The 24,834-nt window shown below is 38.0% G+C and overlaps 1 protein-coding gene across 1 annotated transcript; it reads right to left on the bottom strand.

Annotated features, from left to right (window-relative positions):
* Positions 1 to 13,747: 13,747 nt before the first annotated feature.
* st3gal1l2 (ST3 beta-galactoside alpha-2,3-sialyltransferase 1, like 2) lies at positions 13,748 to 20,453 on the bottom strand (the record flags this gene model as incomplete). The annotated part of the gene is made up of 6 exons (XM_081376508.1): positions 13,748 to 13,912; positions 13,983 to 14,102; positions 17,722 to 17,767; positions 19,020 to 19,199; positions 19,485 to 19,678; positions 20,241 to 20,453. The coding sequence occupies 6 exons, from the start codon at positions 20,451 to 20,453 to the stop codon at positions 13,748 to 13,750; spliced, it is 918 nt and encodes a 305-aa protein (XP_081232634.1).
* Positions 20,454 to 24,834: the final 4,381 nt, after the last annotated feature.

Raw genomic sequence — 24,834 nt, 5'->3', positions numbered from 1 at the left:
TAATTATGACATTTTGTTCACAGTATTACATCCTTGGTTAAGGCTTTTAATGAAACCTTTTTAAAAAGCCTGCATTTTCAAAACAGAATTATTTATGAATATTTATTTATAATTTATGTACCTGTATTTAACCAGGCAAATCAATTAAGAACAATTTTCTTATTTCCAATGGCCTGCCAAGAGCATGTTGTCCTTGTTAACAGAGAAAGTGGAACAATTAGAGATAAATAAAAATAATACAATATATTACATCATAAGGTAAATAAATTTATTAACATTGAGCAATGAATGTATTTACTGAACAGAATGGTTTTATGTGTATGTCCCTTACGATTCTGTGAAATTATGCATTTCTGTGAAGTATTGTTGAATTTTCACTTTTTTTTTTCTTCAATTTTTGATGCTGATTTTTATTTCACATTAAACATCAATTGGAAAACAATAATCTTACCTAGAGGAGTTTCACATAAATTGTCACATACATATTCTAACTTCTTAATATTATACAACTTATAAATTGTTTTTGCATGTAAATATGTAAAGGTTATTTATTCACACTGGAGTAATATTAGTGTATTTAAAAGTTTGGTTACTATAAAAAAAAAATTATATATATATAAAAACCTGGACATAATGGCATCAGATTTATGCACATGGATATGTCATTGTTTTGTCTGTTCATGCAGCGTGGGTTTTATTGTGTTTGCCATAGTGTTGCATGGTCTTTCCAAGTATCAAATTACATTGTATGTGCAGTACCATGACTGCCACATATGCATCAACGTCAAGTTGCTGCGGGGGCGTTCAGAGAACAATGGGGGCCTTGGAAGCAAAATTTTTCCATTCACGAGTTTACACCAAACCAAAGATCCAGGCAAGACTAGATTAAACGTAATTACTTGCAACATAATTTCCTACAACATTCTAAAATCTGCCGGTTTAATGCGACATGTAAGCGATGTATCGTTTCTTCTGCAACGACTCTATTATTTTTCCAGTCATAGTCCAGCGCGCTCAAGCACTGACTAGAATCCAGAGCTGACAAGAATCAGCATTCACGTGCTCAAATATGTGTTTCGCGCTGACAACAATACGGTGGTATTTTTTCCCAAAATGTTTTTAAATATAATGGCGGTAAGGGACCTGGATAATGGATAGGGGGCGCTGGCTAAAAGAAAAGGTTGAGAACCACTGGTCTAAAGCATCTATGTACATATATCATCTTTTTGTCAGGCTGCTTTTAAAGGAACACTCCGACTTTTTGGAACTTTAGCTTTTTCACAGTATCCCCCAGAGTTAGATAAGTCCATACATACCCTTTTCATTTCTGTGCGTTCTGTAAGTGTTATTTGACGCACCCACCGCTAGCCTAGCTTAGCACAAAGACTGGATGTAAATGGATAATGGTAGCATACTAATCCCAATAAGTGACAAAATAATGCAAACATTTTCCTATTTACATGTTGTGATCTGTATAGTCACAGCGTGTACAAATAACAAGGCTATATGAGACAGAGACCATTTTTAATCGTATAAATACTGGGAACTATATTCTCACTAGGCGTAGGAGCACAATGGCATTTTTGTGCTGTCATAATGGCATTTGAACATAAAGGATCTGTGACGTGTGTGTTTCTGTGTTGTTGTGATTACCATCTGTCTCCCTTATGTGTATTTTGAACCCTGTACATCATAACGTGGCTTCAGGAGTTATTTAGAATGCCTCCAGAAACAATATAGTGAGTCCACGGGTGTGATTGCATTCTTTAATAGCTGTTTTTCTCGTCTGAATGACTGACAAAAACAAAATGATCAAGACAAATTTCAGGATTCACTTTTTATAATATCATTGATGTGACTGCTTTGGTGAGCCTTAATTTTAGAAATATAAAAAATGTAAATTAAAAATTCATAGCAGATGCACACTGTGTCTTCTTGGGTGAAATGTTAACTGAAGTAAACTATATTTACTGTGCCTGTGTGTGTCTGTATTATTGTGTTTGTGTTTGTAAGCTAATTGTTCAGTAATCCAACTATTAATATGAACATATTAAAAACCTGGAATGTTTGACACTTGGGAAACTCCTCTCGAGCATAAAATGCCCCCATAAAGACAGAAGATTGTTCATAGATTGGCTTTTTCTTTCTTTCTTTCTGGCTTATTTCTGGTTAAAGGTGTTATGGCCTATTCACTGCCAATATGGCGGTGAATAAAGTCAAAGTAATGCGGAAGCTGTAATAAGTCACAGATGTTATCTCGTATTTGGCACATTCTTGTCTCAGAATTTGCCAAATGTTCTTCTCACTTTTATCTGATTTTAAATATTTGTCTTTCTTGAGTCACTACTTAAATGTGTAAAGTTTTACCTGCTGACCAGCTGTCACCACGATTTACTCACAGCCTTTGTCATGTATCACGAGATGAATGAATTTCTGTTAAATACAGCGTGCGATGTATGTCGTCTTTGAGGAACAGAGTGAGTTATTATTCAGACTGAATTGTGGCCTATTATTCATTATACACTTCCAATCATTCGCTGATCCTATTCACTAAAACACTCTGAAATGATTTGTTCACAAATCATTCGGACTGATAAGCTTCTCAAATCCAGCCCGCCAAATTCATGATCTTATTGAATTTTACAAGTAACAGACTCGCTCTGAAAATGATTTGTTCATGAATCGGACTGATCAACTCACTAACCCAAGTTCAAATGCTGCAGGTTAAGATATCCGTGACACATCTGCCCCAAAGTTCAGCCGTTAGTTCAGCCGCCCAAAAAATACTACAGAAGTCAATGGGTGCCGTCAACCGTCTGGTTACCAACATTCTTTAAAAAATCTTCTTTTGTGTTCAACAGAAGAAAGAAAATTATACAGGTTTGTAACAATATAAGGGCGAGTAAACAACAACTATCCCTTTAAAAAAATAGTTGAATCTTGTTTAACTTATTTTGACAAATTAAAGAAATGTAAAAACATATGTTGTCATAACTTATTTTAAGATAAAGAAAAAAAAAACTGCCAAAATGTTTTTAAATGTAATGGCGGTAAGGGACCTGGATAATGGATAGGGGGCGCTGGCCCAAAAAAGGTTGAGAACCACTGGTCTAAAGCGTCTATGTACATATATCATCTTTTTGTCAGGCTGCTTTTAAAGAATCTTTTTGTGCTGTCATAATGGCATTTGAACATAAAGGATCTGTGCGTGTGTGTTTCTGTGTTGTTGTGATTACCATCTGTCTCCCTTACGTGTATTTTGAACCCTGTACATCATAAAGTGGCATCAGGAGTGATTTAGAATGCCTCCAGAAACAATATAGTGAGTCCACGGGTTGACCACAGACTGACAAAAACAAAATGGTCAAGAAAAATTTCAGGATTCACTTTTTATAATATCATTGATGTGACTGCTTTGGTGAGCCTTAATTTTAGAAATGTTTTTGTAGAGTGAAACAAATGTAAATTAAAAATTCATAGCAGATGCACACTGTGTCTTGGGCAGTGCGTAGACAGGGGAGGGGCCATGCGGGCACTGGCCCCTCCTGGAAACTGATTGGCCCCCCTATGTGCCTCCACCGTTCTGCTTGTCTGTCACTCAAAATTTCAAACTATATCTTTCGTTTTGCTTTTGAATAATTAACGGTTTGCTGATGCTTCTCAACAACCAGACTAAGAATAGTGAGCTTCTGTTTTCCAACAAAAAAATAAGCACATGGTAAGTTGAGCTAATTTATATTCCTTTTTTAAATTTTTTTATTAGCGAGTTGTTGCAGCGCTAGATTTTGGTACCGTCTTCCAGAGTAAGGACAGATCAGGTTCGATGTCATTACGCTGAATGAATGTAATAGGCCTACATAATTACACAATCAGGGTATTTCTGTGCTGTGATTTTTTTCAGCCGATACGCAAGTGATATTGCAAACTAGATGCCGAAACAAATTGTATTATGTTTATCTCATGTTCCACACTTTAAAAGCTGAAAATATCAGAGGTGGAGGTTAACTTGAGTTACTGACTGCAAGCGAATTTAAAGATTTCTAATAAATAAATAAAATTACTTGACTTTGAATTGAGAACAAATACTCTAAATTAAATCAGTGTCGTACCGCATGACTCGATAATGACTTTATAAGAATTGTAATTAAACTTTAAAAAGTTAATAAAAAAATGATTGCGACATTAGCTGATATAGCTTACAAACTGCACGCCACGGAACCAGTGGCGCCGGCGCATCAGAGTCTACTGTACGAGCTGCATGACGCTGTGCAAGCACAAAACAATACAGGACAGAGTAGAGGGCGGGGAATCTACGAATATTGTTTGTTTGGATTTAAACACTTCGAAATGGACCATATTCATAAAAATAATTTTGGTGTATGCACAATTTGCAACCCAGACATGGTTTGTAACGGTCTCTTATGGATAATTTCTCATATTATCTAGAGATTATGAAGATATTTGATGTTGAGTTTTCTTGCTGTCTGAAACATAAAATAGATGGTGTTTTTCTTCAAATATCTTGTAGTTTTGCAATGTTGTGTGGCACAATCTGGCTAATTTCTTGAATTTTGTGTCAAGCAAAGTGAACAATATGAGTCTCAAATTAAGTGTGTATAATGTTAAGATAAACTTCACAGAAGTTAGTGACAAAACGTCATGACATCCAGAAACATTCTCAAATAAAAAAAACATAAATATAAATAGCAATGTAAATAAAATATAACTAAAATATATAATAGCCTATATATAAATAAATAATACTAAAATAACACTGGACTAATTAAGCTATTCTAAACTGTTTTTATAAGATTCATATAATTTGCATGTAGTTAAACTATACCTTTTTGAAAAAGTAGCTACCTCCAACAGAAAGTATGTGTCACAAATAGCAACAGACTCCCTGGGTGATTACGGACTCCATTTCCCATCATGCATCTCCCTGGACTGATGACACCATACTCCTGCACTGCGCTGATTACACACACACCTGCACCTCATGTTCAAACACTCATTTAAGCCACAGTCACACAACACTCTGGTCTAAGTCTTGTTTTGCTGCTGCAAACATTTCCAGGCGTTTTCCATGTGTTTACCTGCCTGTTGTGACCTTGTCTGTTCCTGATATTCTGCCTGTATCCTGTATCCTGTATCCTGTTTGTTTGCTGCCTGCCCACACTGATATCCTGCCTGTTTGTTGACCACAATTTTGCCTGATCTTCTCTGCTGTGTTTGCTGGTGTATGACCCTTGCCTGGTGATTTCTCTGTTTAATAAAGACAAGCTGCACTTGGATCTGAATGACTCCTATGCTTTGTAACAGAAGACTTAGCCACACCAAGATCCAGCAGCGGTGCCAACCATGGATACAGCAGTACAAATCCTGCGTCTCCGTCAGGGGAATTGGCCGATTGAGAAGTATGTCGAAGAGTTTATTGAACTGGCACATCTTACCTCAATGAACATGGAATGCCTTATGATCTTTTTTCGGGGAGGACTATCTGAACCGCTCAATTCATTCATGCCCTTGCATGATCCTCACGGGACTTTAGAGCACTATATTGACCTGGCCCTTTTGTTGAGGGGCTCATCGTTTACTGTGGGCGTGGTAGAGGAGGAGCTCCGTGAACCCACAGTATCCCTTCAGCCTGAGCCAGAGACTGGTCACGTCACGTCTGCCGAGCCAGAGACTGTTCACGTCACGTCTGCCGAGCCAGAGACTGGTCACGTCACGTCTGCCAAGCCAGAGACTGGTCACGTCACGTCTGCCAAGCCAGAGACTGTTCACGTCTCGTCTGCCGAGCCAGAGACTGTTCACGTCACGTCTGCCGAGCCAGAGACTGGTCACGTCACGTCTGCCGAGCCAAAGACTGGTCACGTCACGTCTACCGAGCCAGAGACTGGTCACGTTACGTCACGTCTGCCGAGCCAGAGACTGGTCACGTCACGTCTGCCGAGCCAGAGACTGGTCACGTCACGTCTGCCGAGCCAGAGACTGGTCACGTCACGTCTGCCGAGCCAGAGACTGGTCACGTCACGTCTGCCGAGCCAAAGACTGGTCACGTCACGTCTACCGAGCCAGAGACTGGTCACGTCACGTCACGTTTGCCGAGCCAGAGACTGGTCATGTCACGTCATGTCTGCCGAGCCAGAGACTGTTCACGTCACGTCTGCCGAGCCAGAGACTGGTCACTTCACGTCTGCCGAGCCAGAGACCGTTCACGTCACGTCTACCGAGCCAGAGACTGGTCACGTCTGCCAAGCCAGAGACTGTTCATGTCACGTCACGTCTGCCGAGCCAGAGACTGGTCACGTCTGCCGAGCCAGAGACTGGTCACGTCACGTCACGTCTGCCGAGGCAGAGACTGGTCACGTCTGCTGAGCCAGATCACGTCTGCCGAGCCAGAGACTGGTCACGTCACGTCTGCCGAGCCAGAGACTGGTCACGTCACGTCTGCCGAGCCAGAGACTGGTCACGTGATGTCTGCAGAGCCAGAGACTGGTCACGTCAAGTCACGTCTGCCGAGCCAGAGACTGGTCACGTCTGCCGAGCCAGAGACTGGTCACGTCTGCCGAGCCAGAGACTGGTCACGTCACGTCTGCCGAGCCAGAGACTGGTCACGTCAAGTCACGTCTGCCGAGCCAGAGACTGGTCACGTCACGTTTGCCGAGCCAGAGACTGGTCACGTCTGCCGAACCAGGGACTGGTCACATCACGTCTGCCGAGCCAGAGACGGGTCACGTTTGCCGAGCCAGAGACTGATCACGTCACGTCTGCCGAGCCAGAGGCTGATCACGTCACGTCTGCCGAGCCAGAGACTGGTCACGTCACGTCACGTCTGCCGAGCAGGAGACTGGTCACGTCACATCTGCAAAGTCCGCGGCGGCACGTCTTCCCTGGCGAAGAGTCGAGAGCAAACGTGAGGCTTCCTCCCCATGGGCTGAACGGTCGAAGACACAAATCATTTCCTCCTTGAACAGTGAAAAATTAATTACTCCTGGACAGCAATGCCATAGAAATATACAGAGTGACTGCAAAAACTGAAGTTCAAAGACAATATTCTAAAGATGACGGAGCCCTCGTTTCTCTGGCGCATAAGGTCTATAACGTTAACATTAGGTTACGTTAGCCGCCCTCTGGTCGTGGGTGAGTAATGCTATCACAGGTTGCTAGCTAACTGGCTAATAAATGCAAACTTTCATTTCTAAATGCATTTTGTGGAGGCATTGATGTTAGCTAAAGTTACCACGTGTAAGTTAGTTAACGTTACAGCTAATATGTTCGTGAATTCAAATGCATTTGTTCTGCTGAGTGTTTTTAATAGTTAACAGTGGTGCGAGAGCCTACAAAATGTTTATTTGCCGAGATTACTGTCTTTTAAGAGCTCTGTTTTAAAGCTAGTTGTGAAGATATTAGTATCATATGAAACTAAATGACATTTGGCATCAATTAGTACCAACCATGACATGCTAGCTAGTTTGTCATGAAGGGGGTAAATAATGCTAGGCTTTTTTTTTTTTTTTTTTTTTTTTGACACTTGAAATGTGGTAGTTAATCTCCAGGTTCAAGCTGCAAACTTGACTGATGGTTACTTCTGCTGTCAATAGCATAAGGTCATATGTGATCTTTTATTTACACTCCTAATTATCTTGTGTTCAGTATTTATCAGCCATAATATTACAAGGCCCAGCTATTTCTAGCTGGTAATGTTAGTTTGCTACACTGTTAACAGCATTTACATGTGGTAGAAATGTACCAAAATGTTAGCCAGCTTTCCTAAAAATCATAAAATAAAGTATATATCTATTTATGTTAAATGTTGGGTATTCTTAATTTGTGCATGATGCTAGTAGTTAACACATTTTGATGGCTAACAGCTAAAACTTAATCATGTTTTCTCTTTCAACTTCAGGGAAGCAGCCACCAATCAGTTGTGTTCCTGCTGTGCAACTTATTTGGAAGCTCCTGCCAGGTATCATTGCTTGTGGTAAGTTCTATTTACAATGTCATGATAAGTTCTTAGATACACACAGTTTGTTGCTGATGAGACAATCAGGCTCAAGAATGGCTGGTTTGCACTCAAAAAATATTTCAGACTAAAAATAATTCTCCAGCTTTATTTAATTTCATTTTCTATGCATTTTCCCCTACAAAATCACCCCAATAATTTTAGGATGCTAAATTAGTTTCAAATAGAGCAGTTGAATTCCTATTCCTGTATTTTTTCATATCGCAATATATATCGCATAATAGAAAAATATTTCAATGCCAGTTTTTCAGCCTCTGATAAACTGCAGCTCACAGTCTCAAACGGAGCTAGGTAGCATTCCAGTTTTTAGATAACAGCGTACGCTGGTGTTGCATCAGCTGGGCGGAATTGATTCACTCTGCGAGTGCACGTTATCAGTTATACATTTGTTTTATTTACTGTGAGATAATTTGATGTTACGTGACAGCATGTGAAAAAATGTGAATTGCATGAATCTCATGAGACAGCTTCTAACCAGACGAGAAATCTCGTCACTTTTAATCTAGTAAGACCCCTTGTAATAAACATTTGATTCGTTTGATTTGCTCCTATTCAAGTTTTGAAAGTTTAGAGTGTATAAGAGCTTGGCACATTATGATCTAACATGAAATCGGGAGATTTCTGAAACTATAAAGTACTTATTTTCTCTTTCTTTTTTATGCAGGAAAATGAGGTTGAAGAACTGGAGCAGACAACCATGGCGATCTTCATCACTGGGAAAGAGGATCCTCTCCATCCACCCAAAGACATTAAAATTGTCATCGAAGGAACAGAGGTCCTGAACGAGTTGGCCTCGGTTTCAACCGCTTTTGCCATGGTCTTTGGGCTCATACACACTTAACCTAAAATTTCCGAAAAGGCTGCAGTTCACCTTTGAATTTGTGCAAAAGGTCCTGATGGAGCTTGATGGAAACAAGATGACCCCAAAAGTCACTAGACTGACCACCCAGCTGTACATCACAGAGTAGGCAGAGCAACAGAAGTTGCACAGACTTGCTTGATTTTATTTTCCATTTGTAGTTAAATTTTATGGTGTTTTTACAGCCAAGACTTTGGATCCTTTTTATAAGAGGTTGCACTTACAAGGCTGCATTTTCACTGCAGCATTTACAAATGTGGCTGCCCAAGTTCGATGGCTACCAGCCTCAAAGGCCAAAGTAGGCCAAGTGTTATGGACAACTGGAGAGACTAATTGCAGTGTTTTCAGCGTATGCACAGATTTGTATGAAAGAGTTTAGATTTTCAGACCAATGGAGAGGGCCAGGAGCTTGCTATATTGAATTAATGTTTCCTGTCAGAAAACTTTTCCTAGTTCAATGTTTCAAACTAGTGATTCAGTCAAGTGACTGATACTTGAATGTAGAATGTAGAGCTTACAGCTCTGTATCAGAAACTCTGTCATGTCTTAGGAGTTCCTAACCTGATCTCACAGGAAAACGTACAAATTCTACGAGGTGGCTAATTCGTACGAATTCATACGACCTCACTCGTACGAATTAGTACGATTTTTGCAAAATCGTACATATTTTACGAATTGCCCAATTCGTATGAATTCATACGAATGACCTACCCCTGACCCCGCCCCAAACCTACCCATCACGTGGGTTTAGACAAATCGTACGTATTCGAAATTCTTTTTATCATTCGTATGAATTCGTACGAATTGGTCGTGAGATAGTGTTGGAGTTCCACTGTTCACTGTCTGAGTTCCAGGATTTGTCTCTGGTGTTCAGCTGAAAGAGACTGTTCATCATCATATACATTTGAAACGGGTATACGATACTGTCATAACATTTAATTGTATTTTAGAATGTTTTATGGTGAAATGTGTTCTGTCAGGACAAACCTTCCTAATTTAATATTACTACTAATGTGATGTCATCAAGTGATGATTTGATTAATTTGTAACAAATTTGTGGGCTCAAAGTATTTTTGTTTGAAGCAGACTGTTAATCTTCATACATTTGAAACAGAGGTTCAATGTTGTCAGATTATTGAACAATAAATATAAATGTGTTCTAAAGGAAAGTTTTCTGAGTAGTCATTGATAAAAATGTATTAAAAGCATTAGTTTGTTTTAACTTAAAATAATTAGTTTGTTCCAACCTAAAATAATTAATTTACTTTAACCTATACATGTTAGTTTTGTTAGTTTGTTCTAACTTAAAATAGTTAGTTTGTTCCAACCTAAAATAATTAATTTACTTTAACCTATACACGTTAGTTTTGTTAGTTTGTTCTAACTTAAAATAGTTAGTTTGTTCCAACCTAAAATAATTAGTTTGATCAACCTTTAAAAAGTGGTTGCATGGATTTAAACTTTTCAGGTTAAAAATTAATTCCGAACTCCGAGCTTGGAGCCCTCCTCCCAGACAGCACGCCAAATACGCATTAAACTTTAACCCCTCTGATAAATATCTTATCAGTTAAACTGCCCACTGTTTCTTCAGAAAAATCCTGCAGCTCTTGCTTTTCCAGCATCTATATATTTGAACACTTTCAAGGAGTGAGTCTGATTCTGAGATCAATCTTTTCACACTGACATACTCATAAACAGCTCTTACAAAGGTTTAAACGTTCACCAATGTTCAAGAAGGCAACACGATGCATTAAGATCAGGGTAAATTGTACTTTGGTTTTCTCTGAACAGTATATTCTATAGCTTCTGATGAGCAGCACTAAATGAAATATATTATTTAAATAAAAAAAATGGCTCTTGATGAATCAACTTTCCTTCTTGGGCATCAGTTGTTTGCACCCTTTTTAATAGTTGTGTATGAGTCCATCAGTTGTCTGTTGTGTAAAAAGTTAATTTAAAAATACTGTTGATTGTATAGACTTGACAAACAGTTATGAATAAAAAAATAATGTCTAATAACAGTTTATTTTTATTTAAATATGTAGGACAGTCAAAGAGATGACTTCTTGACTGACCTGACAAACATCACCATGGAAAAAAAAGAAAGGAGGAGTTCTTGGGGATATGACGACATTGGAGTTGTTGTTGACGGAATAATGATTCTTGAGGAGATCAAATCTGTTGCACAAGCCTATATATGTGCAAAATAACTAAAATACTACTATGAATTTCTTCAGAAAGTCCTTATGCAGATGGATTCTGAAAGACTCACCCCTAAAATTTTAGGACTGAAAAACTGTGCAAAGGTGGTCGCACTCGCACACCGGACGAGAAGCGCAGCGCTGCGTCTGTAAAATTCGAACACATTATTTATTATTCTCTACGAGAACTGGCAGCGCACACACCGGCGGCGCCCAGTAGGCTCAGGACCTTGTTCGAAATCCTGCCGCGCCAATAGCCTATTACATAGTTTATATTACATTTATCTCAAATCGTCGTTTATGTAGGCTATACTGACTTAATTCTGTGCTGCAATATACGTTTAGTTTGACATTCATTTACAGAAATCAGCTGCTTGAATGAAAATTGCTGATGCTATCGGATTTTCAGGTGATAGGCTATCTCGATTCATTCAGTTAACATTAAGTACAGATATTATCTTAATTCCATAATGTCCTTAAACATAACAATATTGCTGGCCATGAGAATGTGTGCGTCCGGACGTGTGCGATACCTCGAGTTGTCCGTCGCGATGCGGCGTTGCGCTTCTCGTCCGGTGTGCGACCCCCCTTTAATGCTGTAATTTTGCAGCAGGCGTGGATATTCAGGCTTATCATGAAATTTGTTAAGATGTCACGGCCTGTACCTTGCACTTTATTTCCTTTGAAGACCTCTATATTTAGTTCAAAAGTAACATTCAAAAACTCATACCATTGAAACGACCATTCATGGCAATTTGTTGCATGAAATGTAAACTTTGTTTTTAGCATGAATATTTTAATGATTCACAAACAAATGTACTGTTGCCTGTTACTATTTTTTTTTTTTTTTTTTTTTACGTGCAATGTTATTTAAGTCAGCACTTCTGTTTTTAATATTAGTGCAGTTTTAGCACTTTTGTATTAGGGATTCACAAACAAATGTATTGTGGCCTATTGCCACATTAGGGCAATGTTGATATGCTGGATATTTGTGTGGCCAATTGTACAATGTGAGTTTTAACATTTAACAACTTTCATTAAACATGTTCTGTTTTATTTTTTATTTTTATGGCAGTCATTAAAGATAAGATTAAAACAAAGTCATTTCTGTGTGTATTTGAAAGACGTTTAACAACCTCTCATACTGTCAATAAAATACTGCTGTATATGTTTAACTAGTAGATTAAGCTGGATAATTTTGAACACTCAAAATAAATAAATAAGAAATCAATTATTTAAGTAGAAGTAAAAATTAAATAGGGGTGGAATTATAAAATGTTTTATACTAATGAAACTAAATAAAATTGATTAAGTTCAAATGAATGTGTTAAGTAGAAGTAACATAAATAGGAGTGGAATTATACATTTTTTTATACTAACGTGACTAAATAAAATTTATTAAGTTCAACTTAATGCATTTGTTTAAATGTAGATAAAATCAATTGATTGCAACCACTTATGATAAAAAAAAAAGAGATTAATTTCAACAAATAATTTTTTTCAGTGTACCTGTTACACATAGGAAAAGATCACATTAGAATGATTTCTGAAGGATCATGTGACACTGAAGACTGGAGTAATGATGCTGAAAATTCAGCTTTGATCACAGGAATAAATTACACTTTACTGTATATTCACATAGAAAACAGCTGTTTTAAATTGGAATAATATTTCACAATATTACTGTTTTTGTTTGTATTTATAATCAAATAAATGCAGCCTTGGTGAGCAGAAGATACTTCTTTTAAAAACATTAAAAATCTTACTGACCCCAAACTTTTGAACTGTATAGTGTACTTAGACTTAATTCCCTGTCAACAAGCTGCTGTCTGTTTGAAGAGCGTTTTCATATACTTCCACACCCTTCAGAAAAACCTGTTTTGAATGTTTTCAGGTTGACCTCTATGCCACATTGTCACGCAAGGATTTCTTTCAAATCATTGAATTGCTAAAAACAAAAATATTAATAAAAAGTTTAAATGTATAATTATAGAGTGTAATTTGAAATCATTTCCAACAAAAGTTTTTTAAAAGGAAAAAAAAAAAAAAAAAAAAAAGGACAAACGTAACAATTCCTACACTGTAAAAAAATGTTAACCCTCCCAAATCGAAAAATTTCAAGTGACCGATAACATCTAATTTTTTCAATTGGCACAAGTGAAATTCTGTAAATTATAAAATTAAATTTACAGGTTTTCACTTGGGCCAATTGAAATTTACAGAATTTCACTTGGGCCAATTGAAAAATTTAGATGTTATCAGTCACTTGAAATTTTTGATTTGGGAGGGTAAGACATTTTTTATAGTGTATCGAATATTAAAAATGCAGATTGTTCTTAACATCTTGACTTCTCTACTTTCATTTACTTACAATATATATACAACACAAGCTATAACCATAAAACATAATTTGGCATAAACATTAATCACAACTTTGGCACATTGTTAAGATGTACATTCATGAAGATCTATCGAAAACAAAACGTGTTAACCGTGCACCTTCACAAATGGACTAAACACTGTGACTAAACATTCAAAGGTTGCCTAGCAGTGAATTTGAGGTGGTATGACAGTGAGGTATGTGCTTTAAAAACACACAGTATTGCATTTTGCATATTTGCAAAAGCAGCTTTGCACGACAAGTTTGTTCACCTCTTGTTATTTCCCTCTGAACACCTGAATTTTGTTTTCCAAGTACAGTTGCATCATGGTGTCAAACTCAAAGCTGCCACTATGTGCGCCGGTACGGATGTTATGTGAGGTTTTCTCAAAGTAGTGATACCAGTTTCCATATTGGTCAGCACCAAACCCAAATGTAGAAACCTGTACAAAAAAAGAAGGCTAAAATTTCCATACAATAATAAAATGTATAAAAATTTAAATAAAAAATTACCTGGTCACAGATGTGCAGGGCAAATACAATAGCGAGGAAGCCAGTGGATGGATATTTGCCCCTTTTCAGCAACCATGTCTCATGGACATACTTAATGAAAGCAGGATGTAGAATCATCACCTACGAGAACAACTAGTGGTTCAAATGGCCGCCAGGTGAATAAGGTGAATAGACTACTACGTTTTATGGATGCCAATTGATTAAAACAATGAATAATGATCTCTGTATTTATTATCTTGACCCTGCTGAAATGTTCCTATAAATATATTTTCTTTCCAACAGTGCATTCTGAATAATAAATAGGCTAATATATTTATCCACTAACCTGCAGCAGTCCTATATGCTCGTCTTCTCATTAACAGTGTTTTTCTCTTACTTATATTTTAAAACCAGGCTCAACATGAGTAAACTGTTGTGTCTTGTGCAGATGAAATTAGAAACAGAGCAGTACGACATAGTATGATACTTTTAATCATCTTATGCAAAAGCACAGCAATGTAGGCTACTCTACCGAACACTTCACTTACACTTCCCTTCTTACCCCCCGTCACCTAGTGTCAAAACAATATAACAAATTCCCATTAGAACACATATATCTGTTACTCAGATATCCAAAATCAATTTCTTTATTACTCTGAAGGCACTACTAAGAATATAATTCAAGAAATATCCAATATAACAGGCTTCAAATTCAAACAGTTGTCTTTTGTCTTTCAATGCACAAATTCTTTTAACCATCTTGAAGAGTACCTCACATGCTGAGGCCAAGAACTGGGTAAATTGACCTGCTCTTGAGGTGGCTGCATAAGCCAATCAGCCACATCGGCTCTGGTAGATCCACTTGACATCAAGGCGATTCAAAAGGAATTATGCCAGTAGTGGAATGAGGAGTTGCTCTATAGATGTGGATAAATTCTGTGACAGTCATTTTCCATGGTTTTGACTGAATTATTGCAGAGTGAATGCAAGTCTTGAACACTCTATGGAAGCGCTCAATTGCTCTGTTGGCAGCTGGGTGGTATACCGGCGTGTGCACATGAGTGATGTCCCAGTATACCACCCAGCTGCCAACAGAGCATTTCCCACGATGTCCCTCGCTTCAAGAAAGGCCGAGAATTCCGCAGCTGTAAATTGAGGTCCGTTATACATAACTATGCACTCTGGACACTAATGCAACTTCAGGCCACTTATTATGGTAGCCCATTAGCCGACAAGGGCATAGTGGCAATCCCAGGTAGCCGACTTGAATGGGCCCAATATATCCATGGCTAATTTTCTCCATGACTCAGTGGGAAGGGGCAAAGGCTGAAGTCTTTCAAAGGCAGAATGTATTCTAGTGGTTTTGTCTGAAACCTGACACAGTTGACATGATGAGATAAAGCGTGTGAACGACTCATTTATCCGCGGCCGCCAGTATAGGTCGCGTAGTCGCTGCTTCGTGCGCATGATGCCCTGTTGTCCCTAATGCACGAGCATCACTAACCAATGACGTAATGACACAGGTACAGCCTCGCTGTCTCCATCTTTAGTGGTGAGTAGAGTGGTTAATGCCTGATGTTCTGTACGCAATTTGAACGTCCAACCCCACAAGGATGTCCTCCATTTCTCGCCAGCCCAAACGCATGCGAGGGCTTCCTTTTCTACCATCAAATATTTGCGTTTGGCCGGAGTGAGAGTTCTTGATGCGAAAGCCACCGTGCGTTCAGAGTTATCAGGGTGTATGTGTGAGAAAACGGCCCTAAAGCCATAATCAGATGAGTCAGTTGAGATGAGTGTAGGCAGATCAGGGTTAGAAAGGGCCAAAACAGGACTATCAACAAATAACGGTTTGACTTCAGAAAAGCTGATATTTGCTTCTTCCGACCAGAAGAACTCTGCATCCTTCCGCAAACAGGCACGTAACGGCTCAACCACAGAGGTGAAATTCTGAATAAATTGACTGTACCAAGACAGCAAGCCGAGGAAAGCGCGCAAATTTACAGCATCCGTTGAAGCCAGGGCCTGTAGAATTGCAGACAGCTGTTGCTTGTCAGGCTTGATACAGTACCCTGCTCTGTGAATTTGTGACCCAGGAATTGTAAGCTGGTTTGTTTGAAGTGAAGTGAATCCCTCATGCGTGATGAAAGCAGTTAAGTGTCTGATGTCAGGGTGTAACATGACCTAACAGTACACACTTTGAAGATCAATAGTTGAGAATAATGTAGCCCCATGCGGACCCTTGTCAATTGTGTAAACTGACAACCCTACCCATACAGAAAAACAAATAATAAAAACTCAGTGAGTGTTTTAGCGCAATTTTCTGACGTCATGGGATCTCAACACTAAGAGATAGTCAATCTTTTTTTTTTTTTTTTTTTTTGTGCGTTCCCGAGATTAGACCTTCCTTAACATAATGCCGAAAACCCGAAGTCTCTAGGTGGTATGGTTTAGGAGGAGATAGAAGTGCAAGATTGGTGCGCACAGACAGAACAGAAATCATGAGTTAACAATCGCAATTTTCCAACGGACAAAATTGATATTGAAATATATTTTAAAGTGTCAAAAATATATGTGGCATCTATTCCAAATACATTGAAATATATTTGCATTGTTGTTCACTTATATTTATCATTTTGAAATATATTCTGAAATATAACTAAAATATATGATGTTAAGTGTGAAATATATTTACATTTATAACATGTAATGTAAAATATATGACAAAATATATGGTCATAAAATGTTTAGCTTGCTAAAGAAGGGTCGAAAATGTATTTTGATCATAGTAATTCCTCTACCTTTTCCCCTATACACAACAGTAGGCTACCATATTTCACTACTGTATTATGACACAATAAATACTGTACTTACATTTAAATGACTGCAATGTAAAATGACAGATAGTTGCTTTCCTAGGACTATGAGGCCATATTAGGTGGCACGTACCTAACACTAAGTGCAATTATTAGATTTAATGTTGTTTTATTGACATCTTTCCTGAAGTCATTTAAATATTGAAAATATGCACAATATTTATGATGCAAGTATAACAGTGACACTCCAACAGTGAAGTGCACTTAAACAATAGATAGAACTCAGTGTCTAACACTGCATACACACACTATTAAATAACTGTATTCAATTCTGTAAAAATAGGGGAAAAAACTCTGCATTTTAGGCCAATAAAGTCAGTAAAGGGGCAGCCGTGGCCTACTGGTTAGGGCTTGTAACCGAAGGGTTGCCGGTTCGATCCCCAACCAGTAGGAAAAAAACTATCTAAAAAAAATAAACTGAAAATGTGTTGTATGTTTGTGAAAATGTTAACTTTTTAAATTTCAAAATATATTTCAAATGAAACAATTTGCAAAAGTTAAAATATATATGAACATATGTAAACATATATGAAAATATATTTACATATATTTAACTAAAATATATTTATTGGGCCAATTTCAAATATTTTCATATATTCCAAAAATATATTTTGAAAATATATTTCAAATATATGTCTTTTGTGTATGGGTAGTCTAAACCAGTTTTGTGAAAACCTGAAACAAATAAGCGTCGCTCCCCTAAATTCCAAAAATTCTTTAACGTGCCTCAAGTTGGTATGTTAAGTCAGTCTCCCCTATGGTCTCCTTTATCCAGATGACAAAACAATGCAGTTCAGATTCTACAGTGAACCTTCCAAATGTCACATGAACGACACAAGAATCTGGGCTCCTTAACAGCATGTTAAAAATGTCAAAACATCACTCACCTTATGTCTGTTGGCATTTATGCTCGGCCTGACTTTCATGTAAGTTCTAAAGACAAGAAAAAAGGGCAAAATGACATACAAGAAATAATATGGTACCATTAAAACATGATGAATTTGTTGGTTATCTTTTGCTGTCCTGGTACAACATATCAAATAAACATATATTCACGTCCAGATTCCTTTATATTATATCCATAGGTAAAACAGGTTTCAGTGAGCCTGAGCAACAAGGTCTAAGAACAAGTTCAGGCTGTTTCTCATACATATCATAGACAATACAATAGACAGCACTATAAAAACAACACTAACCACTAAAACATTATAATAAACCCATAACTTCATCTTATATTATTCATATGATCAATCACTAGAGGGACAAAGCTGTTCTTATACAGTTTTGTTGTACACTGTGGTACTCTAAACCGTCAATTAGATGGAAGGTGCTGGAACTCACAATACAGGGGATGATGCCAGTCACTTAAAATTTAAACACCCGTTCGCCGTACCTGCCTGGCATACAGTGAAGCAGGGTTAAGTAGCAGCTCCATAGTCAACCTATTGCAACCTATTGACCATTTTACAATTTGGTTAATAGAGGTCCAGCTCTTTAAAGATACATTCCCGTACCAGGACACCAACAGTGTTTTGTCATTTTGAAGTTTCATTTGAAAGAACAAACGTTGATGCCCCTTTTTACACACAGCTTCACAGTTGGCTTCAAAACTCAACTTCAAATCAATGATTGTCCCCAATCATTTGTAAGATTGCACACCCTCCAGTGTTTGACCCTTAATGGATGTGACTTTGTGCATAGAAACCTTCTTTTGATCCTTGGTCTTCAATACATGCAAATGAAGGTTAGGTTAGATAGTTCTAACCTTATCCCCAACTCTAACTCTGAATTTGTAATTTCTGCTCCACTAGCAGCATTACAATAGCAAAAATAATGACAAGGTTTTCAAACAAGGCCTAAGAACTGCCATTGTTCAAATTAAGGAGGTTTATAATACCTGAAGAAAGCTATATGTTAGCATTCCATGGGTTCCCACACAAGTCAAGCCACTGCCAAAGAGATGAATGGGAATGCTAAAGATGATGGTGGTGCATAAATTACACACACCAATTTTAACTACAGCTACCATCCGTGGGAAACAAAAGATCGATTAAATGTCAGTCAAGTCCCAAACTCAACCCAAAGCCAAATTATGATTGGTTGACTTAAATGTTGTTCCAGGTTGTTGTAAGAGTGTATCAGCCATTTGAGATTGAGAAACATTGCTCAATTATCTGTTTCTCACCTTGTGATGTTCTTAGTGGTGAAGGCACTGATGAGCCACTCCATATCCAGAATCTTGAACGGGGAAAGCACCAGGTAAGTTGATTTGTCCACGTCTACAGCGCTCTCAGGATAGATAATCCGATGAGTGGCCTTAAAACCCACATCCTTCTCATAACCTTTTGTTGGGCCCTTATTTATCCTGGCTTAACAAAACATGACTGGGTCAAGAAACATGTGAAAGATCATCATGTAAAAACAAAATGACATCGTCAACCAAATTTAAATGCATTTAAATGGTGTTTTTTTTTAGCTTATGAAGAGAAGCTTTACTGGGCAAAGAATGACAGCAGACTGCAAAGCTTACAAAGTATATGGCTAAAAGTGACACCGAACAAATACACAGTTTTGATTATGTCTTGGAAATCAAGAGATGAGGAGTCTCACAAAAATAGTCAAACAAATTAAGTTATATATCATTTTTTACCTAATGACAAAGTCATGATGATCTATGAGATGTCCATAACGGGATCCTTTAAGGTTCCCTGAGTTTCCTACCACAGCACAAGTCCTGCAGCGTTTTGGACTAGCATCTAAGTATTGTGTTTTATCTGGGAAGAGAGAAAACATCTTCTCCACCACTGCTGTGTAGTTCCTTTTGATCTTATCTTTCTGAAGGCCCTGAAACATCATGCAAAATAAGACTTCTATGTAAGAGGTTTTAGTATTTTGAGGTTCACAGATAAACTATAATCAACAAATGTTGACACACTTGCACTGAACTTCTGTTCCAAAACCTAGTGAGCTGAAGAGCATGATAAACTTTACTTAAATGAATTCAATAGAATTTGCAGTGAACATGTTGCCAAGGGAATGACATGATACTATAGTAATAGATAGTAAGAATAAAAATACATAGCACACACAAATATGGGCTAAACAGTAAACTTAATGACTAACAAAACGGATTAATCTACCATCTTGCATGGATTTCTTTCATTGAGCTCATCATAATGCATTCTGGGACATCTTATGCAATAATGTGAGCAAAAAAATGTATCAGAAGGGAACATAATCATGCTGCCCATGTTTTGGAACAACTTTGTTGTGAGCACAACTGTGCTGTCTTAAAATGCTGCCTTCTGTACATAGCATCCCGCCAGCTTTTGGAAAAGATTCAATGTCATTTTACAGTTATTTAATTCATCACTGTGCAAGGCTTAAAGAAATGTAAGATCAATACCTTCCAATACTCGAAGATATCTTCACTGAGCATGTAATTTTCCCGGGTGAGCAGTGGTTGAATAGAGAGATCATAGAGTTCATTGAACCAAGCACTGTGAGTCTGCTCTCTGACACAGTCTTTACATGCACATATGCCTGTAGAGAACTCATCCACGGGGATTTGGAACACCAGGAGCATGCAGATTATGTTCACACATATGACAGCCGTCATATAGGACCACATATAATGCAATGACATGCCTATCTTTGCTCCTCTACTCTCCTGATGAAAAAAAAAAGTATTTTTTGTGGGTTGCATGGCATAGCAGGGCTTGCAAAATATCAAAATCCCTGGTGGGCCTTTGGGCAGGCTCTCTTCATATTTTGGTGCCCTGAAATTTATTTAATTAACCCTAACCTGAAAAAAACAACTTTTTTTATGAAAAAAATTGGATAGGAGTTGAAAGCATAAAAAAAAAAAAAAAAAGTGTCAGCGATTTTCTCAACTGCCCATGCAATCTCAGGCTGCATCCGAAATTGCATACTTCCATACTGTATAGTAGGCAGAAAACAGTATGTGACAAAAGAAGTGTGTCCGAATTCACAGTACTCATAAAAGAGTAGGCAAAAAATACCTGGATGAACTTTTTCCGGCAAGATTTTGAAGTGTGCATACGATGGACACTTTACTATGAGGACACGGGAGAGGATTTGTGTATAGCAGTGAAGCGTTCAGAACTGACACCAGTATAGGTCACGTGATGACGAGAGCATGGCGAATATGTAGTATGTCCAGATTACATTCATACTACACACACTCATACTATATAGAACGTACTTTTTAGGGGCTGTGAAATAATTACTTCTTCAAAATAAGTACCTACTCATAGAGAGTATGCGATTTCGGATGCAGCCTCGATCACTAAGCAATAGTAAATTAAGTAAAATTACAAGGAGTGGCCGCAGCACCAATTGTATTTCCCCAACATCAGAAGAATAGAAGGAGAGGTGGATGCAGACGGAAGAAGAGAAGTAAACACAACTAAAGATGTGCAGATTAACGTCACCTGAATCCGCTGTTAAAAACCTGAACATATGATTTTCTCTGATTTAGGCTTGATATCAGCACCCGACCCACACCACACAAGTTCTTCTTTAGAAAAATTACATTTACTTAATAGCCTAAACACAATCTTACATCGTCACTGTTTCCCCTCTCTGCTCAGCAAAAGCAAAGGCTGGATATAGGCTTTGATAATTTATTGTCATATGCAACACTTTACATATCACACTTGATTGATCCTGGTTAACTATTTGAGTAAAATGCTCCCACATCTGGTACTTTTCTTTCTTTCCTTCCTTTGTGTTCTGTTTTTAACCCTCTTTTTTTGAAATGGTAAGATTTCCCTCCATTGCTGCTTAAACAAGTGGAACCCGCAACTGCGTAGCTTAAGAGTCTGCAAATTAGTGCCTGACGAAAAATTATGCTTTAAACACATTAATATTTCCATCATTATGTTGGAAAAAACTTTTATCAAAAAAAATCTGCTAAGCTAGTGTATGTTTTTAGTTAAAGCTGTTAAGTTATTAAGCAACATCTAAGGATTTTTTTCCTTTGTGTTTTACATAATGACCACTAGTAGGAGGTGCTCCAGGCATATGCTTTCCTTGATTGGTTTTCCCTGAAGAGATAGGCCCTGTCCCAAATGCCACACAATGGCTGGATCCCAAATGGCACACTCCGGCCTTGTGGACCTCCTTCGAGTTCACACTTGGTGACATCAGAAAGTGCAGACCTAAGGGGCGCTGGCCTTGAGGGAAAGTGAGTGCATTTTGGGACGGGTTTGATGACATCATGCCACCGAAAGACAAACAGCCACAAAACTCCTCAGTTATCTGATTGGGCGGTCACAATGATTCTTGGGTAGGCAACTCGTGTGGAGGGTGCGAAAGTGCGGGGATTGCCTAAATCCGCATTGAGAAGCACACTTCTGAGCACTGAAATGCCGGATGGGACACCCTACGGACTCGTACACCTGGCGAGCACGCACAATTTAAGGCCACGAGACCGCAAGTCCACATGAAGTGTGCCATTTGGGATCCAGCCTTCACATGCACTTTCAGTCTTTTGGACTTAGTATGCGTGTGTCCGTTAAGTCCATGAGACCATTGTCCCATTTAGTCATTTCAGATTTCAGAAGGGTGCTCATGAGTGCCCCCTTTGGGGTCGATATGCGCCCTCAATGCGCACTTTTGCCGAACCTGCACTTATGTGAGCTCTACAGCAGACTTCTTCCCAAAAGTCAAAGCAGCATTACGTCACGAAAGTGCGGACTCAGAGGAAGATCGCAAGCGTTTAGGGTGCCATTTGGGACAGGGCCAAAGTAGACGTTGTTATTGAAAACTAAAAGAAAAGAGTGACGCACGCTCGTTTAGTTTTACCGCGAAATTAGAGTTTTACCGTGAAATGAGAGATCCACCCGCAATTAATGGGAATGATTTTGTGATGCATTTTGGTAGCTCTACTGGAGCCCCGGAACGTCTGGCTACTTTGGGCTTTTATCTTTTGCCTTGCAAAATTGGTAGCCTGACTGTAGTACACAATTTAATACAATAAAATACACTATAGTAAACAAATTTTGCAAGTCCTGCATATTGTCACACTGTGGTTCTCTCAGGAATAGACAAGACTCTGATCAAAGATGCAAACTTTGATAATAACTCTCTGGAGTCAAGTCAAGTCACCTTCATTTATATAGCGCTTTTAACAATAGGGATTGTTTCAAAGCAGCTTTACAGTAATAATAGGAAATTACCGTAACAGATTGTTTATGCTTTACAACAACTCTAGGATAAAGTTATTGTCCAGCTAAAGTTAGTTTTGATTGATTGATTGATTGATTGATTGATTGATTGATTTCCATTGCGACCACTCTGGAACAAGCTGACAGGCGGGGAAAACACACATAAACACAACAGAAATCAGACAAAGACTGAAAGCAAGGGTGCATCTTAAATAGCAAACATAAACAAGATAATTAATCAGACACAGCTGGGACAAATGAACTCATAATGACAGTAACCATAGAAACAAAAGAGTGGCTGGAAACAGAACAAATGAACAAAAAAAAAAGCAACATCTAAGCAACATCTTTTTTGACCAGAACAGAAACTGATTAAAAAAAAAAAAAAACACAAACTGAAACGTGACACACATGGTAAAAGATAAAAGCCCAACAAGACACAAAACATTAAGCAATCATAACTGTGCTCTTAGGCCAACTTGCCAATCACCACTGTTTAAGTTGTGGAATACGGTTGTCATTCCTTTAAATAGCTGAGCTATAACTACAGATTCACCAATCTGCTTTATAATAAGCATTTGTCCTATATGCATCCAGACAATATCACAGAATGACACTCATTTGTGTAGTAAATTAATTTATTGTTTAATGACAATTTAATATTTTAATGATCGTGTAATATTTATTGTTTTATAACCGTGTTATTAAAATAATTGTACTCTCGACGCCGCTATGAGTCCTAGTTAAGGGTTTCAGTCCAAAATAACGCAGCCGCTCTGCACCGAATGTACGGATCAGTTTGAGACTAATCGAAGTTAGGTGGTGACAGATACACTTCATCTGCTTTTACCACAACAATAAAGGAACAAGTAGCCTATGTTTTGTTTGGTCAAACCAGGCGCAATGTGGTTTTACTTGTTTGAAAGGAACACAAACGCGATTCAAACATACCTGCTGACAGGAGAGTCCCATTGAGTTGTCGCATCTGCTGTTTCTAAGCCCAGTGTGGCTGGAGAGAACCCCACCTCAAGTTCTTCTGAACTGACCTTTGCTCCTTTGACCTTTGCTTTGAGTCATTTCCCTTGCATTGCTGTTTCATAGATTAAACAGCTATTTGTACACGTTTATATGCCTGCGTAAATCTGCTTTTATTGCAGCACAACCCTAATTCAGAAAGGTGGATCCTGAAAATTGTGGTTATTAAAACAATGCATCACAAGAAGTGTACTGAGTGAGATTGTCAAAACATTTCATTAGGTTTACTGAAAACGTTACAATGTTTACCATGACTACTATGTTTTTTATTAGGGCTGGGTTTTCATGAATTTATTCTATTTCGATCTTGCGATTCGATTCAATATGGATTCATTTTGGATATATATCAGATACATGTTAATTTTTCTAAAAAGAAAAAGCTTATGCTGTGTCAGTTTACGCTCAAGCCAGGTTTCAAGTTTGTTCAGGTCATTGTTTTGTTCTGTTTATGTTGTATTCATTCACTTTTAGCCTGCTTTAATACAACTGCAATTGGATTCTACTCAACTCATTCTCAGTGGACTCACTCTAACAGAATTCATTTTAAAGCATTATCTATTGTGAAGGGTTTTTTTGTTGCGCTGTGCTGGAATTTATTCTCAAGTAAATACTGTGTCTATTAATGGGTAAAGCTACAGTAACATCTTCAGCTAGTCACCTTGAGATCCTTTCCATCTGTTATATCTCTTTAGCCTAGTAGGGAATGTTTTATGAGCAGTAGGAAAAGCGGATTCATCCGCCCTTACGCAAAGCCTAAGCACAAACAAAACAATG

This window comes from Scardinius erythrophthalmus, assembly GCF_964197995.2.
Source record: "Scardinius erythrophthalmus genome assembly, chromosome: 10".
Taxonomy (NCBI): domain Eukaryota; kingdom Metazoa; phylum Chordata; class Actinopteri; order Cypriniformes; family Leuciscidae; genus Scardinius; species Scardinius erythrophthalmus.
Note: the sequence above shows the minus strand (reverse complement) of the source record. Positions and strands in the feature narration are given on the sequence as shown.